Source organism: Athene cunicularia (genome assembly GCF_003259725.1).
Source record: "Athene cunicularia isolate RWA chromosome Z unlocalized genomic scaffold, athCun1 chrZ_part1, whole genome shotgun sequence".
NCBI classification, from domain to species: Eukaryota; Metazoa; Chordata; class Aves; order Strigiformes; family Strigidae; genus Athene; species Athene cunicularia.
In genome coordinates, this window is record NW_020799142.1 from 12,742,683 (window position 1) to 12,760,695 (window position 18,013).

The window sequence follows — 18,013 nt, forward strand, 5'->3', positions numbered from 1 at the left end:
GGGGTGGGGTGTTTGCTCTAATCATATTGCTTCACTTAGAAAATAATATTGACTGACAGAAGTAAGAGAATTTAGAAATTACTGTGATTACTGAAATCACCCCATTAAAAGATAAAACCTGACCATGTGAAAATACATATGAATATGTAACTACAGTTTTACAATGAAAATTTAAATTTATTTTAATTTTATCTATACATGTATCCCATGTGTGGCTGCCACTTTCATACTATACATGGTGGCAGCATATGATAAATTGTATTTATTATGTACCATGAAACAACTCACTTATACTCTGCCATCTAAATCTGTTCCTGTCAGGGCTATTTCCTATATTTTAAATACTCTACAGCATCAAATCACTATCATCAAGTTTTTAAAATCATTATTTTCTTCTCAAATGGGAAAATCTAATCCTTAGAATAGAACACAAGCAATGCAATAATTGCCTTACATTCTGATAACCTGCAATCCAAAAGAATAGGAACTATTTTTCCCTAGCACTGGTAAAAAGGGAGCTCTTCATTGTATTTTTGTCCACTGATAAACTATTCAAGTGACCATTAGTAGAAAAGTTAAAAATATTGTACATGCCATATTTTCAGAAGTCCAGGTAAGTGGACACACTATAACTACAGATACTAGTTTTTACAAGTACAGGAATGGAAAAATATGGAAGTGTTTAACACTAATTCCTATGCAGTCTTTTTCTAAGCACATTAGAGAAGAGAGAAACAACTAGAGCATACCAGAGTGTGCCCTTTTGGATGTTGTAGTTATAATGGTTTTGAAACAAACTCATGCAAATACTGCTTTTGCATGTGTGAAGCAGTGCAAGTTAACTTGCCAACTACACGCATGTGCATCCAACACACACACACATATTCATGCATCAAACCAGACCTAACCTCTATTGCCAAGTTAAAGATCTTCATCCACATCTTTTCCATATATTGTTGTCATCACATCACAAGTCAATACACAATTACTATTGTATCATTCCAATTATTCAAGTTCAAGCTTTAAGAACCAGTTCCCAATTTCTATAGGTCTCTTGCCAGTAGAACTGTGGCAACACAAATTTGTGTTTGAAAACTTTGAGACCTATGGTGTGTCTTGAGAAGAAAGAGTCAGCATGGGGTCTACCACTGGGAGGTGGTCAAAGATATTGCCAGAATTTGATTCACATTTCATTCATAGTGGATAGGAAGCTACACTACCATAGGCTCTGAAAGGCTTTAGAGCATCAGCTCTGAAGTATCATTCCTAGAAGACTTGATTATTATTCTGGGTTTGCAAGTCTCACAGTCACATGGATGAAGAAAATCTCCTTTGTGATCGAGAACATACATGCAACAAGCTCTTTGTCTTTAAGGTGAGGTTTCTGTGCATTGGTGTGTTTTCGGATTTGTTTTTAACCTCATGTTTACCTTTAGATTGCGAGGAGAAAGAGACACTATTTCTCTGGATGGTGAGCAGGTTATAAGGAATACTACTGAATGTATTTCTTGGAGCTACAGTCTGAACCACTACTTGCAGCACCAAATACCCCTGTAAAATAGAAAGCTTGTAGTTATTCCTATGTGCAATGAGGAAGATGAACTACTGGGCTACTGAAGCTCAGATATCTGGAATCTCTGCTACTTTTATGTGAGACACTGTGGAAGTGAATCAAAATGAAGACAATCTTTAAAGAATTTTACACAGATCTACACCTACATATTCTACATAAATCAGAAGCTTATAGTATCACTATCTAGTGTTACATTCCTCAAGAGTTTTCTTTAAGGCAATGCTTTTAATGTTTTCTGAGGAAAAAAAGGCTACGGAAAGACACTATCCATCTGCCTCTTGCTACTTCAAGTTCTAAAAGCTCTGTTACTCTGTGAAGTATCACTGAAATCGGCTACAGTATTGCAAGTGAGATGTTTCATCAAAATTAGCAGCCAAAATTGACAGACCCACACTTACTCTGTCACTGAGATAAGGACAGCTGTAATCCACCCAAAGCAGCAGATACATTTTTAGTCTGTTATGTACAGACTAGCAGACAGAACTGTAGCTCTACAATATATAGAGCAAGAATTTCCTCTTACACAATCACAGACGGCTCGCTCATTTCATTATTAACAGGAAAGCATATTTAAGATAATCAGTGAGGGGATATAGGCCAGCTTTATCGCAAACTATCTGAACAGGGTAATGAAAATCCACCACTTGGGTTTCATTATTTATTTTCCAAGATCTCATTTACCCCATAGAAGCTATGCAGTGATATATGAACTTGCACATTACTTTCAAAAAAAAGGGAAAGCAATTCTCCCATTTTAGAGTGTTAGGAGCTAAAGGTACATCGTTTAAAATTATCAGATTGATGAAAACAATTCATTTATAATTACTAACATACATTGCAATTCTGAGAAACTATTTCATTTAACAGAATCAAGGAACAACCACAACATCATCATTAATATGGCGTCATATACAATTTCAGACAATGTTAACAATACACATTTTAATATTCAAAGCATAAAAGTTACAGTATTTCATCTACATAGTAATTTATACCCATGTATATCTATGCCTAATGTCCCTTTTAAGGGCTTAGAAAAGGTATGGAATAAATGTTCCATGTGAAACCAACAGCTCCCTTTCAGGGCTCAAGATGATAACCAGTACCCCTCAGGAAAAGAAAACTGACATGCTTGACTAGCCAGATGTTTTCAAGGCACTGCTTCCTATGAGCACATAATAAACAGGGAGAAGTTCAAGATTCCTTAGCTAGCAAACCTCTAATTCTCTTCTTCTAGAGCTAATAAATACACAGAAGTGGCAAGCCACAGGTCAGGGTACAGGGTGCAACAATGTGCAACAATTTCTTATACATAAAGCAGTACAGTTGACTGTGGTTGTTTCTTGAAAAAAGAAGATACTATTGGTTTTCTGATCATATCTTAAGGTTCTTGAAAATAAACTGCTTTTTCATACTAAACAACATATACCCTGCCAACAGTCTCAAATATACCTGTAAGAGTAGCCATTTAAAAAGGATGCATGTTCCATGGACAGCATAGGTACATACTGGGTTTTCAGGCCACCTGCCAAACAAAATCCTACTTGCACCAAACCTTTTCTGGTTTTGCTATTCATAGGGCTTAGAGGTAATACATCAGTCATGAAAATATCAGAATAAAAATAATCACTGAAGAAGCAGGCATTTAAATAAGTAATTGAAAGGGAGGTTGATGATAGAACTTACAGAACATTGGTTACAACAGTTCTTTCAGCTTCACTGATTCTGCCTTTTGCATCATCAAATACTGTGTTTCTTATTGCAGCAAAAAGCATAGATGAATCACTAATCCAACCAAGTTAGCAAGCCCTCCAATTTTCCCAGTTTCCATAATTATACAATAGCATAAAATAAATTTATTTCTGAAAGCACAGGCACATCACGAGTACAGTCTGTTTCCCTCATGGATCTCTTTTCAACAAGAGCTGAGTAGTTACATATATAACAAAGTGTTCTTCCTTTTAAAAAATTTGCTGAACTGCTTGTCTCAGTATTTCCCCAAGGAATGCCAAACAAAAACCATACAAGAGTTACATCATTTTAAACTGAAAGTTTGTAGTTCCACACATCTATGTTTTTGGAGAACAAATAAAAAGAATCCTCTAAGTTGAGGCATTTTCTAACACTTGGCTCAGATCATTTTAGATTCTGTATATGGAAAAAGAAGTAAATTCTTAGAAAATTCTCATGGCAAAACAGTAACAGCAGCAATTACATTCTGAGTAAACCCTCCTAGATACTTAGAAATTTCGTTATGTGAAAACTGTAATAGACAAGCTGCATTCCAACCACAACGATTAAACTTTGGAAGGGTTTAAGTTCTTGTTTTATTTTAAAATCATTCTGAACAACGATGCCCCTAGTCTCCTTTACTTTGATGCCCCATTTTCCATTTTAGAAGTATTTAATCTCAATACTTGCAATACTGAAATATTTTCTCAATGAGATAACATATTAATGTACTTTCCCTTAAAGTAGTATAATGCTGTTCCTTCCACTGTAAGATTCAACACTTCCCACCACGTGGTCATTCTTTTTCACAAGAGCACCCTCCTTCATAGAGAGCAGTAGTTAAGAATTTCAACATTCAAATTAATTCAGAAGGTAGTTCAACTTGCCAAAGTCTTGACTCCCCACAGACCTAAGATCCATTACAAACCAACTACAGAAGTTCTGAATAAAACTCTGGAAAACTGCAGAAGTTCAGAATAATCTAGTGATCACTAGTTTTAATTTGTCCTATATTTGATAAGAAGAGCACATGTAACAAACATACCAAAAAAACATTTATTCATAATTACAGGTTACTGGAAAAACAGCATCATGCTAGGGAATTCATTCAGGATATGCTTTTACTCGCCAAATAATTAATGAAATACATTAATGAGATTCAACTCCACTTCAGTTGTAGGTTAGTTTTTCTCAGTTAACTTGAGCTCACTCTCTTTCCTCCCTTATTTACAGCAGGCAATCTCGTAATTCAACTTTGTTTCTTACTAACAACTTTCATCCTTTTTAGAATAGATAACCTAACACAGAGAATTAGGAATTTGTGATCAGCCAAGTGTATATTACTATCATGTTATTCCACCCATTACAAAGCCAATCATAATTTCTGAATTAAACTGACCACACAGTGAGTATCTTCCACAGCACCACATGATTGCAGATATTCAGCAACAATCAAGAGGTTAAATGTATTCATGAAAGAGTAGCAGTTAACCAATCTCCTGCTGATTATTACACCTTTTACTCAAGTGACACTAGGTCAACTTGAGCACTTACCTAGGTTTTTTTGTCTCCACAACATGATGAAAGAAAATTCTTAATAGATGCAATGATCTTACTGAACTATTGCTTTACTAAAAATATGATGGAACTGGATATAGACATAGGCACCACAATAGGGTATATTGTGATGAAAGAAAAAGTAGAACGTTTTCTAGCTTTATTGAGATGAAAACAGAGTTGATGCTAAAAATCACCAGTCCACTGGGACAGCATACAGAAGAGTGGAACAAACATAGTGACCACATTTGAACAGTGAAGTCAGAATAATTTAAAGCGCTGTTATATCAGCCCAAGGGAGGGCTTGCAGGAATATTAACAGGTAATGTAAGGTAAAAATTAGCAGAGTCCACATTCCCACCTGCTTCTACAGGACAGAATTGCAGTTTACAGTAAGACATCTGATTCCACTTGAATGTACGAGAGAGTCTGACTAAAACCCTGAGGTACAAATACCCAGCAGCTTGTGCCAAGGCCAAACTGTGGCAATCAACCCACTTAAAGCTTTAAATCAGTAAAACTGCATCTGCTTTTAAACCTAGAAATATGAGAGTCAGCAGTGTAACAGTCATCATCCAACACAAAAGTAGGCTCTTCAGTATGTTCTCAAATTGAAAAATGCCTGCAGAAAAATCCCTGCTACACACTTCTGCTTGTTTGGAACTGAGAAAAAAAAAAAAAAATCAAAGAAGAGGAAATTCCATTCCCACCAGAGAGATCTGAGTAAACTATATTTCCCCTCCCTGCTCCAGTGCCTGTAAGTCAGCAGTGTCATTCAATTCAGTTTGAGTCTCTTTGTTTTGAGAGTTATAGCCATCATCAGAATCATGGGAGTACTTCCGCTTGAGGAATGAAAGTTATTATTCCCACTCTTGTCTGTTTCCATCCTCCACTACTTTACAATCACTCTGCAAGTACCATAGGCATGAAAGCATGTTGACATAGAGAAGAAAACAAAAATGTTACTGCATCAATTTAAAAACGTGCCATATCTAGTCATCCCTTAATATAAGGATACTGCACCACAGCAGAGAAACTGAGCAGAAAGTATACCTCATCAGCTTCCAAGCAAAATCCAACATTTTAGACCAAACTTCACTAGGAAGTTCAGAGTTCCAATATTTGCATTTCTGTTAACTGAAACTGCCATAACAGAAATCAAGTTTTCTACAGCAATAATTAGTCTCAAGCAGCATCAGAAAACAATTTTTTAAATGTTCAAGATGAAATGTCTTGACAACAAATAGTTTCTCTATTAAAATTCAGATCAGTGGAGTAGTACCTTATCCTCTAGAGTCTTTTTTTTTTTTAATTAATAATCTCATCCTAAATATGCATAGGTACCAAATTCCTAAGACTGCTAAGAACAGTCAGAGAGGTTGTACTTGCTCCACAGGAAACCCAAATAATGCCCTAACCTACTGCTACCCGGCAACATGAGGACCACTCACTTTTAGGTTATCAACACCTCTTACAATGCCTTCAGAACCCAAATGCAGACAGCATAAGTGTTGACAATGATTTTCCTACACTTACAGTGGTATTAACCCATGCCTATTTTATCTGATTAATTTTAAAGTTAGAGTTCTGAATGACATTATTTTAAAATTTTAACACATACTTCCAAGAGTGGAAATCAGACCAGTAGATTTGTGCATGAGCACACATTTCAAGGAACTTGTTATTAAATATTTTTCTCATTAAATGTTAAAAACTATAGACAAATTAATGTTTGAATTAACATGATTACTGGCTACACAATGAAATCCAGTAGTCATTTTTCTTCTGCTTTTTCTGTTGGGGACTAGGAGGCAACATTATAGCTAAATTTTCCTAAATCCACTCCAGTGCCAGTCATTCTTCCAGTCTCTTCCTGCTCTCCATATCCTTTTTACCCTCTTTATCTCCCTCTCATTTCCACCCCTACAAATCCTTTAAGGGGTTGCAGAAGCTTTTGATCTAAGGCCAGGAAAGTCCATCACTAAATTACTGAGTCTTAATCTTTGTTAATCACAGATTATAACATTTTATTGTTACCCTCTAAGCAAAGTCCAGTAACAAACTGAGAAAGCTTGTCTTCCCAAAAAGGCATCTAAACTTCAAAAATTATAAATGATTACACATCAATTTTTTCTGGTTGTATAGTTTACTGCCAAATCGCCATTACTCCCTTGCTTCTCCTGTAGCTAATTTTACAAGCCTGAAAGTTTTTGGCCTCCCTTTTACAACATGTTCCACTTTTTCCACTTTCTTCTTTAAAAGATACTGGCAATACAATTCTGGATGACATTTTAAGATAACCACCACTAACATCACACACAGACAACTCAAATATCACAGCAGACAAACAGAGTAAACCCTTATTCAGAGTCACTATTTTCATACTCTCAGAAACTTCAGTTCTAGGGATGAAGATTTAACACTGATCTCTACTGCACGGGTCCTGCAGACCAAATGAAAATCTAAAAGAATAAGGCACGCCTCACAGACAACAGAGGCTAAGGAAGGTAATTGTAATAGCCTCAGCTTGTTCATTATCTAGAAGTAGCAATTGGTTCTTTTCATGGTTTGGGGAAAGTCTCTCATGAGGGAGGAAGATCATTATACGGGATACCTGGAAAACAGAAGCATGGTGGTCATGTACAAAATAGGGATATAGTGCTAGTTCCTACACACATTTGATATCTACTGGGTTTATGCCATTTATAGGATACAGAAAAGGATTTTACATACATTCAGATCTAATAAACTGTGCAAAGTACTTGGAGTAACATCTCCTTTGAGTTCTAGAATACACTCAAATACATCCTGTCAGCTAGAAGCTAAGGCTGATGGGAGGAGACCTACTTCACCACTAAATGGGTGTGTTTCAAACATATGTTGGATACACTTGCAAGACTTTTCAACCTAGGTCAGTCTTCTATGAGAGATTATTATTTAACTACTTTTCCCATTATTCTTTAACTAATGATACTCTGCAGCACAAGATCTGTTCTCAATTCTGAGAAATCAGAAGCTCTCAATGGAAGAAGAGTTAACCCTGGCCATCACCACTTCTCTATTTCATCCACCAAGAATGAGCAAAAAAAGCATCAGAATTATTAAAGCTATTAGTTTTGATCAGACAATTCAGGAAAGAAGACAAACATCTAGAACTCTGTCAAGAAACTGAATATACAAATGTGTTTTAAACACAAAAATGCAGTGACTATTTTAAAAAACAATGATATAGACAAATAGAGATATATCCAAATTTGTGAAACAGAGCACCCAGTCATCAACTTCTTGCATCAGTTCATCAAAAAGTATTACAGTTTCACAGCTTTGGACCAGGTCTACTCCAGCCTTTTGCTCTGTATTGAGTATATGAGTATAATGGAGTGTTTATGAACATGGAAGGTCATTTCCCTCTTTCTACTACTAGATTAGAACTACTGAATTAGAACTGCAATTAAGAATCTGTTAGAAGGCCAATACAGACAAAGAAATATGAATGCAAATTCACATTCATGGGTAAAAAGTTACTGAAATAGAATACACAAGGGAGAACAACTCTCTAGTCTTATAAGCTAGCAGCAGTTGAAGCACAAAAAACCTGCTACCATTACGTGGCAATTTTACCATTTCACAGGAGTAAATACTTTCCATTTTAAAAAGATTCTTAATGATTAGTCTTTGATGTTGAGCTGGTTTTAAGTCAAAATAAGAATATGGCATTCAAAACTATACAATGGCTTAGCATTCAAATAACTCCTTCAGTTCAGACTCAGTATTTCTGAAAACTAGCTAACTATTTTGGGGAGATTTTGGAGACAGACCCAATATAGCTATTTAGGCAATTTCTATTATATCTTCTTCACATTTCTCGCAAGTGCCATCCTTGTACATGCTCACTAACTTGTAAGTATTAAATAGCTGTTCACAGACACAACCAACAATCTTAAGCATTGAAGACGTGAATTCCTGGACAGAAAGAACTACAGTTTAAAGCAACCCAAGTTTCAGATGCAGGTTCCTTTCACTCTCTAATAAGTGTATTTAAAAATAAATTCAGCTATGTCTAATACTCAATTTGATAAAACTGAATACAGCCATTAATTGATTTGAAAAATTCCCTATAATTCTAAAACAAAGCTTTTACATAAAGGCCTTTTTATAAATTATGTGGTTTGCTCAAGATGCTGTCATTCACTTATCTAACCAATTATTGTTTCTAAAGAATGTATTTTATGTGTTTGCAATCATTTATTATCTAAGTTATAATTTTGCAGCTTCTCAGGCAACAAATGGCTGTCTTGCATCTGGGAAATAAAACACACAAAAGGGTGTTGCTGTGCTGTTTGAATACATGCAATTACTGGTAGTTACATTCTAATTAGCATAATTAGTTTTGAAACAGTTCTCATAATAACTGTCAACATTATGTCAATTTAGCTGAAGTTAATAGCATATTTAACAGACACTCATTTTCTTCATTATAATATTTAAAAGAAAGGAAGAGGCAAAGCCCTTTCTGAAGAAGCAAACTGCTTTTCATAGACACTGAAGATTTCTTACTTTGTTTCTTTTCAGCAATCCATCTTATAAAACAGCACTCTATATAATTACCACCCTCCAGCTTCCATAAGACCATTCTTACAAATTAATACAGATAAAGTAGCAATAAAAAACAAGTATACTAAAGTACATTGCAAATTCGGTGTTCTGTTGTTTTGGGAAAGGCAACAATTTTTTGACGGTTGGGGCAGGAGGAAGTTGGAAAAGAAAAAAAGGTAAAAGGAAGTAAATCTTGAAAAAACTAGAGGTAAATACTATGCTAAAAAGTAGTAAATGCTTCTAGTCATACCTAGACAAAACATCCATTCACTGCTTACCAGGAAAGGTTATAAGCAGTTTTATCCTTCTTCCAGTTTTGATAAGTTGGTAGATACTATTCACTAGTAGTCAAAGATGTTCCATTATTAAACTGAGTCAAAATCTAGTCATTTCACTGACATAAGTTTCCAAGAAGAAACATGCCTTCCTGAGTTTGCTTTACTTCATACCATGAATATTCATCTTTCACAACAGAAGGAACTGCCAACCTATGTTCAGTACTTGCCATAATGATGAAGTCACGCAACAGTCTTGATTGAATTTAAAATCCAAGTGTATTACAATGTACATATCTCATTTGAGGATCTTGTTTATGGTGTTGTTTTATTATGTGGATATTTCAAAGAGCAAGTTACTGTTCAGCAGTCATGAAATATGCGGTCTTAAAAAGCTCTTTGGACTGTGAGAAGTCTGTGATTTTCTTTTTATTTATATAAAACAGATAAACAAAATGTAAGACTTCATGCTCCTTAAAGCAGATTACTTCTTAAAAAAAAAAAAACAAAAAACACACACACAAATCACACCACCTCCACCCCACCCCCAAAAATAGAACAGGAGTTTAATATTAACCCACGGCAAAGACAGAGCAAATTAATTTTGACAAATTCTTTTTCTTTCATCTATATATTTATCATCATGTATCATAAAGGCACCTTATGTTCAGGTCTCTACTGTTTTTATGTATGCAACTATCCAGAAAAAGTGAAAATTGGGAACTTCATTCAGTCCATGCCACACAGACAAAATATCTTTCTCCCTATAAAATAGTAATTGTTCAGTTACTTTAAGACTCATTATCATAATTTTAAGCAAATCAGCTTATTACAACAAAATATTAATAAAAATTGCTTTATTTCAGTTTATTTTGAACTATTTTCCCAAAATTCTGCTAACTAATAAAAATGGACAAATCAAAACAGTAAGTAGTAAAGGTATTTGTAAACACTTGTAGAGTGGCAGAAGAACTGGGGAAGGACAGGAGAAGTACTCCCAAACTCCGGACACTGAATGAGGCAGCAACTTTAAGATAACTCCCAGTGTTATGTCATTGGGATGTCACGTCAATGGGATGTTTTGTCTAGGTAGGACTAGAAGCATTTACTACTTTTTAGCATACTATTTATCTCTTTTTTTTTTTTTTTTCAAGATTTACCTCCTGATTATTTTTTTTTTTCCTACTTCCTCACCCCTGCCACCAACCGTGAAAATATTGTTGCCTTCCCCAAAGGTGAAAAAACCTTTCAGGAGCTGATTCATCATACCCTGAAACAGATGCCTGAAATCAGGCAAGATGACCATCAGCCTATAGGGCAGGGAAAGCCAGATAAGCTAGCCCTACCACAATTTCCCTACACTCTCACAAAACACCGTACTGAGACACACACTCTGAGTTGTTCTCTAGGAGCATGTATTGTTCTCCACTGACTATAGAGAGGAAGAGATTCATCAGATCAACACTTGACCTGAGAGAACATCCTAAAGCAGAACTGCTCCCCACTTCAGCTTCACCTTTCCATTTAGTGTTGAAGACATTCTGTATCATTTTATTAATGTTTCTATGTTAATACTCTCTGCACTCTCCCATCGTCTGAGTGACCACTACAGAAATCTGCCTGTCATGGAAGTAGATGAGTAACAAGACTGTCACTTAGCCACCTCTAAATTAAGAGTCCCCAGCAAATCCAATACAATGCCTATTCATCTGAAAATCAGCCTTCTCCATTAACATTTTTAACTCATTTACATGTTTCTATAAGGAAACTGTATTTTTAATTTATAGTCCAACCGCCTGTGTTACAGGAGTGAATCATGCATAACTACTGAACTCAACCAACAACTGCAGCCCCTTTTTAATCAATATTCCATAACTCACTTAAAAATCTATGATTTACATCTGTGACACAGTAAGTAATCTAGGAAAGTTTTTACAAATTATTGACAGAAAAAGAGAAAAGACTTTTCTACCCCATCTGCAGTTCCACTAAACAGTAGTACAAATCTTCGAGCTGCTAGCTTGTCATTCTTGTTTATACTGACACGTAATCATGGCTCAAAGTCAGGTTCACATCAGCTGGTTATCAACCCCAGAAAGAATGATCTGTCCTAGCAGAGGAACAAATAATGGGCTAATAATTTTTCAGATGAGTGAGATATTACATTTAAAATCATTTCAGCTCAAGACTGAACAGCTACATGGGAATTCTTCATACACGTATCTTCTGTGGAACAATCTCTTTCCTAAATATAATTAAAAGCTCCCATTACTTGAACATAACAGTAGGCCTCCCAAACTCGATTCTGTCAAAGCACAGAACCAAGACCAAAAAAAAAAAAAGGGGGGGTAGGAGGGCAAGTGACCCCTAACTTACAGCCCCTTTTAAACAACAGCCAGAGTCTTTTGGAAGTCTGACAGCAAAGTATTTGTCAGAGAAGGCTTGAAAAGAGCTCTGCCTATGTGGCAATGTAATATCCTTAGGAGGCAAGTCTGATCAGCAGTTCCAGGTAAGAAATAAATACTTCTGAGGAACCTGCATCTCCACCCCGTGCACAGTCTGCTCAGATCTGCCTGTGAAGAAGGAAGGCCCTCACCTGGTTTTGCATCAGCATGAAAGAATGTGCAGTCAGGCACAGATAAAAGATGTGCAGAGACAGGAAGGAAGACATCTGTGGCAGACAAATATTCCATAAAACTTGATAGGTGATGAGTGAAAGGCCCTTAAGCATGGCTCACTGAATTTTTCATTAGTCTGTTGTTTTATGACCATTTAAAATACTTATTGTCAAAATGCTGAATCTTCCTCTTCCTATAGTTTAAGCATTACACCAAAACAAAAGCACAATGATGCTAGTAGCATTACACTTAACAGTTGTGCAAACACAGAATCAAATAGAAATACAGCAGTTTTAGTTAATTTAGATCATTAGAAGAAATTATTTTAATTCTCAACTACAGAAAAGGAAACAAATGTACAGTTTTGATGCAGTTTAAGTTGATTTCTGACCATTTTCTGACCATGACTTTCCTTTTCATTTCAACTATACATAATCCATAAGTTCTTTCACAATGAATTATGTTTCTCCTAACTAGAAAACAAAAATACATACATTGATATTGAATTCCCTGGAAGTATCAGGACTCAAAACACAGAACATCCAATAGAATCAAGTATTTGTAACAGGCATGGACTCCAATAAACCACATCAGCCTCAGAGACACAATTAACACCACCACTAAGCAGAAACCATTATTCCATTTATAAGTGGAGATTTGTTGCACCTGAAGTAAAATACTATTTCAGATAGTCTCATGCAGAAACCAGCCATCTACATACCAGTATGATATGAAAAACTGGCATAGTGCTATCTGCTCAGCATTGTCTGATCATAGCATTCTTTAACCTGAACATTGTGGGGAAAAAAAAAAAAAAAAAAAAACCACCCCCAAACAAACAAGTTTCCCTTAGAAAGTAGACATGGATCAGCGAAGTTTTATAACCAGCCAAAAGGTAGAAGAGGGAAGGGAGGGGAAACATTAATAAAACTTTTCTGCTTTTTTATACAACAAGAAATATAATCATGAAAGTAATTCTTTAGAAAAAAAAATATAGGCTAGTATATGGGGTCCTTCATTAAATTTCAACACTTCTTAAGATCTTAATATACAGAAGCACAAAGAAGCATAATGGATGCTTGAAAATAAAAAGCTGGAAGTTTGTGTATGAGGCATCTCTACCCCTTTCTCTTCCCTTATAATTTTTATCCAAAGACATAATTAACCTCATGCCTCATACACCCCCATGTTCCTGTGAGGACAGAGCCCTGCAGAAAGTGGAAACAAAGGCAGATAGAAAAGAATGCTCAGGAAAAAGGACAGTTACCTTCCATTGCTGTCTTTAAAAGCACACCTTTTATGCCTTTTATTTTTCTTTTGTTTGGGTTTTTTTTTAAGAAAGAAATTTACATGCAAACAGCTATATTAATGCAACAGTCATCCCAGACTTTATGCAAAATCCAGTAACCCAATTCAAAGTAACTACTACCACATATATTATTCAGCTGCACAGAACATATTAAGCAACGTTGTATGCAGGAATGTATTAGGTACTTTAACAATGCAGCTTCAGGAGGAGAGGTAGGTCTAGAAATAAGTTCTTATTTGATCCCCATCCCCCCACCAATAGATACAGAGATGCAATACCATTTTTTTGTACACTCCTAGCTTTGAAAATATTACTCACCAAACCAGCAGTAAGGGAAGGTGCTGACTGCCCAAGTGCTTGGTAGTGCATGCGAACAAGATTTGAGGTTTCTGCAGGTTGCCACTGCTGCTGTCCGGTTGCATTGGGAAGCAAATATTTGCCTGTCAAGTTAAGAAAGAGTGTGTTAAAAGTATCAAATGTTACATATGAGGTAATAAAATGGACAGAGTTTACTATAATGCTATTACCATTCTAAAACCTTTGTTTCTTTCACTACAGCCCTGACCAAAACAGAATTTCTACTATTCACTTGCTAGCAGTTCATATCACCCTTCCACAAGCTACACTTCTCTGAAGCAAATTCATTTTATCAATATTGTCTCAAGTTTTTCATACCTTTTTTCATACCTAGAAACACAACTAATGCAATAACAGATGCAAACATCCAGAATGGTGGGTCTGAACCAAAGAAACTAAGTTCTAAAGACTACCCAAAAATAAAAACTAAATAAAAATTAAAATAAAATAAAAATATGTCACTATCTACCACTTGAAGGAATAAGGTTCCAAGTCCAAGACACAAAGTGAGGTTTACCAGAGTAAGGCACTTACTATGTGGATAACAATTACACCACCCTGTGAGTGGGGACTATTCTGCTTCTATTCCAAAATTATGATCTACCTAATAGGTATCACTCAATTCCCAAGACCTTACCTAGTGTCCCAAGTAAGGGGAGACCACGAAGGCATGAGACAGCCATTCCTCAGGAGCACTCACATGGGGCTCTCGGGGAGTGGTTGATAGACCCCTCCTCAGTGGTTGCTGTGCTCACCGCCTAGCTGTGAGCCAGACAAGCTCAGGCCCCATGCAATGGAAGGTCAGACCCCCTATCAAACCACTGCCACTCAGTCTAAATGTTTCCCCACAGGTACTAGAGAGCATCTCTGACTCAAGAAGCCCCTGAGCTGCAAACCAGCATCAGGGAGAACACTATGGGAATTACATTAGGAGGGACAAGCATGTAATGATACGACTCCTTTTTGCTTACTTTCAGCCACTGTCAAGGAACAGGACAAGCAAATAGTCTTAGCAAATGTCCACCTTAAATTCTTAGTTATCTCTGGAAACTATGCAAAAGTGAGACAATCAGACTACTAAAACAACTGAGTTCTCTTAGAACACCAACAAACTGATGCAAAACGACAATTCAAAAGATTTTTCTCTTATAAATCCAATCTAGGTTCAAGAACACAATGCAAGATTTTGATGAACAGTTGAAATGAAAACCATCTTCCAAACCACACATCCTAAACATTCACTTCCTGAAATTACTAATTCCCACCTCATTAATCTTGTCACCTCAGAGAACTATGAAGTGTGTATGCATTTGTGTGACAACTAACACAGGATGTGCACCCTGGTAGATGCCATAGGTTTGCCAGGAAATCAAAGGCCTCAGCTTCGTATCCTCATTTTTAACAGCAAATCCACAGTTGCTGAGGTCTCTGGAAACTGACTGTCTTGTGAGCTAGAGAGCTCCCAAACAGCAGCACAGGATAGCTTTCCAATTACTCTTCAAAATGTGCTATTGCTCTTTGTTACACTGGTAAAGCAGAATCCATAGACATTTTTCACCCAATTTGCTAACAGTTTGCCTGCAACTAGAAGAAAAACATACAACAAAGCTGTGGTTTCTTGCCCAATTATTCAGGATAACATTTTCCAGAACTGGAAAAACTGAATTAATTTCCCATCTGCTCTCTCTGCCTGTTTCTAATCAAAATCTAGTTACCTTTTTGCATAGGCTCCCACCATCCTCAACTAAAAGGATGACACAAAAAGTTTACAGCATTTATTGCATGTCCTTATTTTTGATATTCCACTGATGTCAATCCTGGAATATACCAATGACATATGCAGTCAGTTACAGTTTATATCTACCACCTCAGAAGGTTAACCACCTCATCCAGGCAGGAAAAGGAAAATTAATAAGTGAATGGAAAAAACTAAGTTCTACATACCTTACATTTAAACAGGTGTGGTTTATTTCTTTAATTAAAGACATATTAAAAGAACTCTACACATTTTCTTTACTTGTTTTTTGACTCCACTCCTGAGAGTCAATGTTAAGATGAGGTTTTTAGTGTGAAACCAGACATTTCCTAGTGCTGGGTCACAGTCACAAAAATCTCTCAGGCTAGAATGCAGACTACACACAGAGTAATGAAATCCTGCAAGAAGGCTCCTAAAATTTCAGCAAAGTCAAGACACTGATAGTAACACCAATAAAATGTGTTGGCAACATCTGTTTTGTCAAGTAGGCATACATTACACAAATCCCCCTTAAAAGCTCTGTATTAACCCACTCTAGAAGACCACAGGAAAATTATGTTAAAACAATTTGTAACTTGATCTCCATAGCATACTGTTAGTGTATTTTATCATTGTAGGAACCAATACTTGAAAAGCAATAGTTTTCCTCTGATCTTTAGAGCAAAAGAGAATGCAGGCAAGAAACAGGTCTGTTTTAATAATGCTTGTTCTAAAACTGGGGAAGAGCATCACTCTTTGGTTAATCAATGCGCTTTCTAGTAGAAGTTTGAAATTAGCCTTGAAATCCATTGTCAGACACTAGGCCGTTCCCAGACTGCCTTAATTTTAACTTCAGATGAATCCCACTGAGCTTCCCAAGGGGAAAGGAAAAAAAAAAAAAAAACAAAACACACCACCACAAAACACCCACACCCAATTATTTGTGTTTTGTCCATAAATTAATCTAGTTTTTATTTGGTTTGGATCCCAAGCCAGAAATGTTTAAATAACAAGTCAATAAAGTCTAGGAAGAGAAAGGCATATGAGAAATAAGTGCTACCATTAATGTTTGTACTTACTTTTTGTTTTAAATGGGAACCAGACCCAAAACATGGAGAGACAACATTGTGATTCCTATTCATGGCAGTCAGTCAGCAGAGCAGAGCATCCTGTACCTTACCATGTTCAGGGCTAGGCTGACACAGAACAATAGCTACCTTTATTCTTTGTCCTTTACAGGCACCTATATTTTGCTCAGATTTTATCTTGCTCAAACATCTGAAAGACAGTCTAAGATATTTTGGCACAGAGGCTAGAGGAGAGGTAATCCTACCCTTTACAACAACAAAAACTTGTACTAAACCCTTCCTTCAACTGTAGGACTTTGCCTGACTGACAAGAAAGCAGAATAGATTAAGTCAGCACCAGGGTCAGTGTCTGCACTGTAAGAATTCACTGAACATTCCATTATTTCTCCTGCATGATTATCCTCTATAATACTGTGAAGTACCGATTTAGGTAGGTGACATGATTGAAATTGCCAATGAAAATGTGAGCATGTGTGATGCTGGAATGATCTCTCCTCCCATCCTTACCCCAAATGGGACCCTCGAGGGCCACGCAGATTTCACAACACATCAAAATTAAGGCAAGTGTAACAGAATATCCAATAATTCTAGTTCTTCTTTTCATAGTACATCCATCTATGCTTTTAAACACAGAAATAGCATATAATAAATATGCCTTCTGTGGAAGCAAAAATAGCCATGGTTCATGCAGAAAAATGGTAACAGATAAAACTATCTGTTAATAACACTAACCTTTATTGCAGAGATACACTAGCAGGACATTAGCAGTTATCAACAGCAATGCCAACTGCACAACACAACCAGAAAACAACAATTGTACCTTTAATTCTGTGCTTCCTAAAATCAGAAGAGTTGGCCATACTTTACAGGAATGCAATGAGGCTTTTTCACTTCCAAAACCAAATGGACATCAACATTTCTTATAGAAAAAAAAAAAAATTCTTCCAAAATCCAATCTGCTTTCTTTGAGGGATCAGGGTGCCACTGCATTAAATCACCACACAATAAAACAGCCCCTGCCCACAATGAGTTAGTCAGCAACTCTTTGTATTCCTCCATTTAAAAAAAATTTCAGTAATCCCCTCAGATTACCCAATTTTTCTTGCTGCTATAGTACTCCTACAGTTTTTCCTGCCACAATTTCATTCATAACTGCATGCATTTTTCCCCCTTT

General features: G+C 36.2%; 1 protein-coding gene across 7 annotated transcripts in view; it reads right to left on the reverse strand.

Annotated features, from left to right (window-relative positions):
• MAST4 (microtubule associated serine/threonine kinase family member 4) overlaps nucleotides 1–18,013 on the reverse strand; it is a 315,990-nt gene that overhangs the window by 201,472 nt on the left and 96,505 nt on the right. For all 7 annotated transcript variants that reach the window (XM_026865288.1, XM_026865287.1, XM_026865290.1 and 4 more), the window contains exon 4: nucleotides 13,978–14,099. In XM_026865288.1, coding sequence (XP_026721089.1) covers nucleotides 13,978–14,099 — 122 coding nt within the window. The remainder of the gene's footprint in view (nucleotides 1–13,977; nucleotides 14,100–18,013) is intronic.